General features: G+C 25.1%; 1 protein-coding gene across 1 annotated transcript; it reads left to right on the forward strand.

The window, feature by feature from the left end:
* Nucleotides 1-2,944: 2,944 nt before the first annotated feature.
* On the forward strand, nucleotides 2,945-9,556 carry LOC125812893 (protein CUP-SHAPED COTYLEDON 3-like). The gene is made up of 3 exons (XM_049492359.1): nucleotides 2,945-3,201; nucleotides 7,081-7,346; nucleotides 9,101-9,556. Exons 1-3 carry the CDS (start codon nucleotides 3,033-3,035, stop codon nucleotides 9,512-9,514), a joined length of 849 nt encoding a protein of 282 aa, XP_049348316.1. The 5' UTR covers nucleotides 2,945-3,032; the 3' UTR covers nucleotides 9,515-9,556.
* Nucleotides 9,557-9,863: the final 307 nt, after the last annotated feature.

A 9,863-nucleotide genomic window follows, 5' to 3' on the forward strand; every position in this document is an offset into this window, starting at 1 on the left:
TTTAATTATCTTTAAATACCATGAACTATTTCTCAATTAATAAATATCTAAGGCAATTCAACTTTATACATATATACCTATATATATAGGTATATTATTATTATTATTACTTTATTGTTGTTGTTGTTATTTTTATTATTTTTTATTATTATCAAGAAAAGAGTGTTTTAGAAAAGTTAAAATTAAGGGAACTTCTCTTCTTGAACGAAACAATCAAGGATACTCGAAAATACACTTAAAAAAATTGGGATAAGAAACTTGAAAACTTTTCAAATCAACAATTTCAACGTTTAACATAATTATCATACTATTCATTTGAAAAGGAATTATTATTATTATCAAGAAAAAAGTGTTTTAGAAAAGTTAAAATTAAGGGAACTTCTATTCTTGAACGAAACAATCAAGGAATACTAAAAAATACACTTAAAAAAATTGGGATAAGAAACTTGAAAACTTTTCAAACCAACAATTTCAACGTTTAACATAATTATCATACTATTCATTTGAATAGGAATTATTATTATTATTATAAAAAAAAAAGTGTTTTAGAAAAGTTAAAATTAAGGGAACTTCTCTGCTTGAACGAAACAATCAAGGAATACTCGAAATTAAGGGAACTTCTCTGCTAGAACGAAACAATCAAGGAATACTCGAAAATATACTTTAAAAAATTGGGATAAGAAACTTGAAAACTTTTCAAACCAACAATTTCAATGTTTAACCTAATTATCATACTATTCATTTGAATGGGAATTATTATTATTATTATTATTATCAAGAAAAAAGTGTTTTAGAAAAGTTAAAATTAAGGGAACTTCTCTGCTTGAACGAAACAATCAAGAAATACTCGAAAATACACTTAAAAAAATTGGGATAAGAAACTTGAAAACTTTTCAAATCAACAATTTCAACGTTTAAAAAGGAATGATATAGCTTGCAACACAAGAATTCATGCTCTTTTTTGTGTGTGTATTTAGAGTTTGATTTATTATTTTTTTAATATATATATATATATATATCTTAGATACTAAATTCTTTCGCTGAAATTCTGCATCTGCTATTGGCTAAACTAGTTTAGGATTGTGTTGTGTAGTACTCCACTTAATAGGAAAGGACTCCTTATTGATGAAAATTTCTATATTTCCAAAGCTTGAATCGAAGACTGTGATTTCGAAATTATTGATCAAGGGCGAATGAATGCTATCATATTCCACCCGATACTTTTATTAGTAAACTAGACTAGATGTAACTAATTATTGTAACACTTTTTTAAGTGATCAAACAAAACCATCATGAAACACTTCTTGATTAATATCTTGATTATTAATCATTGTAACCTAATTAAATATGTTTGGACCAATCATGTCACAATCATAAAGAAGTGAGGTAGTTATTTTTGGTGATCAATAAATGATTGAAGCTAAAAATTCACATATTTGAGTTATGTAAATGAAAATTAACGTCTTTAATAGAGAAAGTTTGATACTTAAAGTGAAACTTATTGATGCAAATTCAAATTAGTTGAGTCTGAAAGTGAATTCGGTAAAAAAACAAATGAGTGGAGCCTAGGAAATTAAGTGTTGCCAGAAAGGATGAAGGAAAGAACTGGTGACAACTTGTATTATATTGATAAAATAAACTAGTTACAAAAAACTCGTGATATGCATGGGTTCAAGATTTGTTCACAATTCTTTTCAAGTACAGTAAATTAAAGGATTTTAAATCATTTCATTAAGTGTTAAAAATAAATACATGATAATATTACTAATGTTGATTAATTTTAAGTGGTATTGATATATAATTTACTGTACTTGAAAAGAATTGTGAACAAATCTTGAACCCATGATATATATATATATATATCAATAGCACTTAAAATTAATCAACATTAGTAATATTATCATGTATTTATTTTTAACACTTAATGAAATGATTTAAAATCCTTTAATTTACAGTACTTGAAAAGAATTGTGACATTAATCGTCATTTTATATATTTAGTAGAAATAATAACTCCATGTGAGAGATTGTGAGAAGAAAAACACCTTATTTTGTTTAGTAGAAATCGTATTGCAGGTAAAGTTGAGAGGTTCATCACGATGATTTCAAGTATAATAGTACAATTTTTTCTTTTTTACAATTGATTTTTTACTCAATGTAGTTATAAAATTTAAAAAAACATTAGTGACATTCAAAGTAATAAAGATATAACTTAAAAATATGAATTCAAAACTAAAGAATATAACTAAAGTGAATCTCATAATTTAAAAAAAAAATTATACACTGACTAAATTAAAGTATAATTAAAAAGATATATGGGAAAAATAATTTTTTAAAACTTTTTAAAAGATATCGACACATCAACAAAATGTTCCTGCTTCAACCCTCAACTTCCTCTTATAATATAAAATATCATAATAATAAATAATAATGTTATCTTATCTTTAACTTACCTCAAATCATTGGTAATGAAATTCTGGTATACATTTCCACCTTTTTGGAAATTTTCATATTTCAGATTTAATAGAATAATTGAGAATTTAAATTTATTGATTTTAATATAATTTTAAGTTAACATAATTAAATTCACAGTCCAATATTTAAAATTTAAAATAATTGAGTTCACATAAATTTATAATCAATATATGAATAGATACCGATTAAATTAATTACTTTTATTATATAAAAAAATTATTTACACAGTCAGTATATAACACAACACTGTAATTTATAAGTCCTATTATTTATTTTTCATAAAACTATGCCAACAAAAGTAGATTTCTTGTGACTTTGGTTTATCATGAAAGTTCCAAGAATATACAATAACTAACTTTACACAAACATAAGCTGCTTAAATTATGTAACTAATTCCAAGTGGCAAAGTGTTCTTTTCAACCTCTCCCACTATATAAATATACACCATTTTTATAAATCAACAAAAAAATATTCCATTTCTCTCTTTCCAAATCCCAAAAAGAAAAAAAGAGATCTACTTTATTTTTCTCTTAATTACCAAAAATTATTATATTAAGTATGGGTTTAAGAGATATTGGATCAAGTTTGCCACCAGGATTTAGATTCTATCCTAGTGATGAAGAATTAATTAGTCATTATCTTTACAAGAAAATTGCTAATCAAGAAGTTATTAAAGGAACTTTAGTGGAAATTGATCTTCATACTTGTGAGCCATGGCAACTTCCTGGTAAATTTCTCTATTCTTCTTCATATTTTTTTTTTACGCGTATTCAGAATTTACTGACCTGACTAATATAAAAAATTTCATGACATGTTCTTCTCCTTTATGTTATTTTTTTTTTCTCGTTTTGTCATTTGTGTATTCTGAATTTACTGATTCGGCTGATAATTTAAATTTCATGATATATTTTTTTTTTGGTTTTTTCTTTTAGTCATTTGTACTGGTAATATAAATTTCATGACATGCTTTTTTTTAAAAAAATCTTTAAGTGATCATTTGTGTATATATTAAGAATTTACTATTCCGACTAGTAATTCAAATTTCATGACATGTTTTTTTTTTTCTTTAGTCATTTGTGTATTCAGAATTTACTGTTCCGATTAGTAATCCAAATTTCGTGACATGTTTTTTTCTTTTAGTATTTGTGTATTCAGAATTTAGTGTTTAGTAATTCAAATTTCATGACATGTTCTTCTTCATATTCTTATAGGTTTTTTTCTCCTTTAATTATTGTGTATTCAAAATTTACTGATCTGACTAGTAATTTAAAATCTTATTACATGTTTTTCTCCTTCATGATCTTTATTTATTTTTTTCTTTTAGTTATTTGTGTATTTAGAATTTATTAATTTGATGACTAGTAATTCAAATTTCATGGCATGTTCTTCTTCCTTATGTTTTTTTTTGTTTTTTCCTTTTAGTTATTTATGTATTCAAAATTTACTGATTCGATTAATTATGGTAATTACATGATGAGTGGTTCTTCTTTATGCTAATTCTTGTTGTTGTTTATGTTCTTGAATTTTTTTAATTTTTTTTTTTTTAAATATAATCATTTTTATACATACACAAGAGAGGTTCTCCTTGATTATATATTCTTCTTCTTCCTCTCATGTTTTTTTTTAGTATTTAGAATTTATTGATTCGACTTATAATTTATAATTTTTGACATGTTCTTCTTCATATTTCTTTGTCTTTAGTTATATATGTATTAAAATTTACCGATCCAACTAGTTATCTTTTTTACATGATGAAAGGTTCTTCGATCGTCATATTAATTTGTTGTTGTTTCATGTTCTTGAAAAATGTTTTTTTTTCTCTTTAATTATGTATTTTCTTTTCTTCCATTTTTTAAATATTTTTTTTCTTATTCAAAATTTATTAATTCGACTAATTATACTAATGACATGAGGAGAGGTTAATATTCTTCATGTTAAATGTTAATTCTTCATCTTCTTGTTCATGATAAATGTTTTCTAATTCATTTTTATACAAATGGGAATTTCTCCTTAATTATGGATATTCTTCTTCTTTTTTATTTTTTTATTATTTAGAATTTACTGATCTAACTAATTATTTTGATTACATGAAAGGTTCTTCTTCTTCTTTCTCTTTAATTACTCTTAATTATTATGTAATCTTTTTTCTATTAGACATTGAAAATCAAGATTATGTATCCGTTTCTCTATTTATTTAAAAATTGTTTAAATTTTATTATATTTTAATACCTTTTTCTGCCTGTTTTCTGCTTCTTTTATTATAATTATTTTTTCCTTAAAAGTGAAATTAATTTGAAGGAACCTTCCTTAAGTTAAGTGGACACACTAACTTTAAAGAAAAGGATGCTTTTATTATATTCTGCTTAAAGCTTTCTTAATTTTTATGTCAGCTAACTTTTTTTAATCTGATTTCGATTCGTATTGAAGGCCTGATTAATTAAATTTATAAACATAAAATTTATTTAAATAAAAAATAATCTATGTGGGTGTCCCCGTGTATAATCATTTTCAGAACTACGTGAGAGTACATAATATATAAATCAGTAATTATTTATTCAATAATTTTGTTATTTATAAAGTAATTATAAGTAAATTTGTATAATAAGTGTTAATGGATAATCGAATAAAAAAAGGTAACTGACTTGTTATATTTATACAATCATTTTACTTATAAGATTTTCATATTTACATCGCATATATTTTATACGTTTTTTTTTATGAATTTTTTTTTGGTTCAAAATGTTTTACACTAAATATTGTTTAATAAGGAATATTAATGAATATATAAGAATATATTTTGTTTCTTTTCCAAAATAAAATTCAAGAGATTTAAAATGTAATTTATTCTTTTTATCGGAGACTTTGAGCAGAATAATATATGAGATGAATGCTCCAAAAATATACTCTCTCCGTTTTAATTGCTTGCTCTATTTTCTTTTTTATTTTGTCTAATTATATATATTTTTTTATAACTTTTTAATTTTAATTTGTCACATCATATGTTTAAGACCATAACATTAAACAACATTTTAATATATTTAACATATCTTTAATTTAACATCCAAGATAAATTTTTTTTAAAAAAAATTACTTTTTTAATTTCCGTGCCAACTTAAATATGAGAAGTAAATTGAAACCGAAGGACTAGTTGATAACAGTGTCAATTATTATGTCCATATCAATATATGAAAAGAAATTAACTAGACAAAGAAAGGCACTAATTAAAAAACGGATATAATTTTTATATACTACTAAATTACTTGGGAAATAATTTTTACACTATATATAAAATAATAAACCAACTAAAATAATCTTCACTAAAATAGATTGATTAATTAAGGTTTCACGAGTATGAAAATTTAGTTAATTAAAGAAAAATTAAGAATTAATTAAAACAAAATGTACAAGTCTTAACTAACTTAATATTCTTTTTGATGGTTTAACATTTTTATTAGGTGAAGACATGAAAGTGATTTGGACTTCCCACCATCTAAATAATTCTACTATTAACAACCAAGCAAAAAAAAAAGTGAAAAACTTTTTTATTTAATAATAAGAAAATAATAAATTCCATTGTTTTACTTTACACATTTACTTTTCAGAAGCTTTAGGTAAAAGAGGAAATAAGTCTAGTACTATTGTTTTGCCTTGAATATTTACTTTGTCATCCACAGTTATTCTTGTCTCTGGATCTGTTAAATTGTGGTATCATCTCATCTAAAAATTTAAATCGTAAAAAATAATAAAGTTTTGTTTAATATGTCTTCAACGCCTCCAAAACATTCATGTACATGCTTGGTTTTTTTTTTTTTTTTTCATGATTACTTAAGCACATATGTGTTAGTTCTTTCTGATAATAGAAGGTGTCGAGACTTGAAATTAGGATATCTATCTTCTCTGATGTCATGTTAAATTATAGAGAAACTTACAGAAATTTCATTAGTTTAGTATCTGATTATTTGTATTCACTATAGTTTGTAATATTGTGAATCTTATTAAATTTTGGTCTATTCGGATATGTTCAAATACATGTATCTTGGGATACATGAGATCAAAATTATGTGTAATTTGTTCTAGATTACACTGTATACAAGTGGATTCACATACATAACAAATCTCGCTTACCACTCTCTTATGTATCTGGTATATTATCTCAGATACATGTGAATCAGTACACCAGATACATACATATATATGTATCTAGTGTGATTCGTATGTATTTGGGATACATGACTATTTCACTCGCCTCCCTCCACATCTCGCTTGCCTCTCTCCTTATTTTAATATATTTGGTAGCAAAAATATATGTATCTAAGTGCATTTCCTCAATATTTGATAGAAAACTCTTAACTAGTGGTAACATATATAATTATTTGACAAATATATATATCTAGTTTTTCCTAAATTATATGACACATCTTATCTAAAAGCTTATCCTATCGGAAAAAGCATGCTTGCCCTATCGATGAATTCCTTCACAAAACCATCACATTTTGTGATGACCTAGCTAGTCTATTGTCATAAATATTCCGTCACAAATTTATTTTTTTCTCCTTGCTTGTCCTTATTTCTTCTTTTAACTAATTTCACGTTACACTTTATGTAGAGATGGCAAAATTGAACTCAAATGAGTGGTATTTCTTTAGTTTTCGAGATCGAAAATACGCAACCGGTTTTCGAACAAATAGGGCTACAATTTCTGGATATTGGAAAGCTACTGGCAAAGATAGAACAGTGTTTGATCCTCAAACAGGTGCACTCATTGGCATGAGAAAAACTTTGGTTTTTTACAAAAATAGAGCTCCTCATGGCATTAAAACTGGATGGATTATGCATGAATTTCGACTCGAAAATCCTCATATACCTCCTAAGGTACGTAATTAATTTTTTTGTATCGTCGTTAAATTTTAACATGTGATAGCATGTTAGTTACTATGTTTACATGATTTATCAATCATCACTATTAGAACAATCGGAATTAATTTCTGACTAACATTTCCATCGAAAATAGTTGCATCGAGTATCATTTCGATGGAAAGTCCGTTGAAATTTCTGATTTTTTTCTAGTAGTGAATTGATGCTTATTATATATAAAGATTTATCTATGATTATTTTATAAGTATATAATATCTCAGATGGACACTCATTATAGACTATTTTCTTAGAAAGTCGTTCAACATTAGTTTTTATCTCAAAAGTCACTCAAATTTATTTTTAGCAGGTCAGGTCAAGTTGAGTGGGTCATTGAATGATTTAAATGAATATTTTTTGAGTTGAAAATCAACGTTGAATGATTTCTAAGAAAAAAAACCTATAATTGAGTGACTTTTGAGTTAAAAACTAAAGTTGAGTGATTTTTTGAAAAAAAACAATCTATTATTTAGAGACCATTTGAGATATTATCTCTTTATAATGCCCAAATAATAATGTAAAAATATTCTTGATTAAATTATCAATGCATAAAACATAAACTTTGCTTTTATTTCCTGAATTTAAGTTTTATACATCGATACTAAAGTATCATATTGTCTAACATACACACTACAAAGTCTACAAAGGTCTTTTAGGATTGATACCCAAGAAACATGAGGAGACTTTTTAAGTCACATATAGAAATAGAGAGAGTTAAAGTCAAGTGTGTCTTATGTGGTATGTTGAAAAAATATTGTCTCAAAACAAAGTGACAAATATGTCTTTATAAGAAACTTCTTAGAAACCTCCTAGCTAGTTTGAAAATTATGGATGGTGTCTAGCAAGATTCTATTATAAGTTGAACTTTTTTGTCTCAATTTATGCCACAATATTTTTTTTCTTCTATTTAATGACACCATTTCTATTTTATTCTTACTTGGTTCCACTTAACATTTTATTATGAAAAAAGATCAACTAAAATAAGCACTAATGTGACTTTAATAAGGAAAATTCGATAAACATAACAAAGTCTTTCCTTATTTCTTAAACTTCATGCTTGGTCAAACGATGCCATATAAGTTGGAACGGATGGAGTATAACATAGAGGATTCGGAATTTGAAGTTTATAGATTTTGACCGCTTAGGACTATATCTATCACACCAAATCCCCAACATATCTAATACATTTAATGATTTTTTCAACACATATACAAAGTCTGAACTAAAATTATTGCGTTTTGCTGATGGCTGCCAATAAATTATGTATATGCCCGATATATATATAAAGATTTTTATGTAATAATGTAGTTTAACCTATAATATCAAATTAATTTTTGTTGGATTATCCAATAATGCTTATCTTATAAATCGACTTATAATTATCTTGCAAGTAATTTAATTGTGTGACTATATTTTTCATTAGTACATAGAACTTAAAAGATATCAACATTATAGGTACCTACAATTAAAATTAAGTTTTAAAAGATTTAATTTATATACACTAATAACCTAATTTTTTTTCACTTGTAGTAGCAAGTAATTAACTTGTGTATTTATTTAGATACCTAATCATTTTTTTTTTTATGGATGGTTACTTATATTATAAAGATTTTTCTTGAACGGTCCGTTTATAGAAGTTAAACTGATCAGTTAAACAATATTATTACATCATTATATATTAGACCTAACTATATGGTTTTATCATATTTGAACAGGAAGATTGGGTATTATGTAGAGTATTTTTCAAAGGTACTAAAGATGAAAACATCAATAGTACTAACAATGAGAGTACTGGTATCACATCTTTCAATATGGACAATCATGAAGCAACTATGCCTAAGTTATTGTCTTATGGTGGCGGCGAATATCGCCCATCGACCTTGCCTAATTATTCAAATAACTCTATCTATCAAAGCCAGAACTCGAGCAATAATCTTCAATTGTCACAAGAGATAAACAAAGTTCTAGCAAATGAAATAATTCACTCAAAATGTGGCAAGGAGGATGAGTTTGGGTTCTTGTTTGACACGAATTATTTTGAAGAATCAAGTTTACAAGATGGAGCGGTTCATTCTTGCCTTGATGGGGATATGAAATTTGAGGATGAAAATAGTTTGGTTTTTATTTAAAATTATTAGTCATAGTAATTATTAATTTGTTGGATTATTATTGTTTGTAGAGAAAAAAAATACATTAAATATTATTTGTAGAACATGTGAATGTATATGTGTATATTTTAGTGTTTGTTTGTGAGTTTGATAAGGTAAAAGTTATATGATTGATTGGGTGATATTTGTTTGTTTTTTCTGTCTATTTTTATTTAGTAAATATTTATTCACAATCAACAGGTGAACAATAAATCAAATAATTAATTTGGAGCACTTAAAAAATTGAAGTTAGTAAAGTTCCACAATCAAAAGAGATTATATTCTTGTTATTAAAGTTTCGTGAGTTTCTTATATTTAACTTGTTATAATT

Source organism: Solanum verrucosum, unplaced genomic scaffold, assembly GCF_900185275.1.
Source record: "Solanum verrucosum unplaced genomic scaffold, falcon-dt-bn FXZP01000144.1, whole genome shotgun sequence".
In the NCBI taxonomy this organism is placed as follows: Eukaryota; Viridiplantae; Streptophyta; class Magnoliopsida; order Solanales; family Solanaceae; genus Solanum; species Solanum verrucosum.

What these genes read in the sequence shown, in the direction of transcription:
- LOC125812893 (XM_049492359.1), top strand. Translation starts at nt 3,033, where the DNA reads ATGGGTTTAAGAGATATTGGATCAAGTTTGCCACCAGGATTTAGATTC. An exon ending in TGAGCCATGGCAACTTCCTG is followed by an intron (nt 3,202 to 7,080) that starts GTAAATTTCTCT and finishes CACTTTATGTAG; the next exon opens with AGATGGCAAAATTGAACTCA. An exon ending in ATCCTCATATACCTCCTAAG is followed by an intron (nt 7,347 to 9,100) that starts GTACGTAATTAA and finishes ATATTTGAACAG; the next exon opens with GAAGATTGGGTATTATGTAG.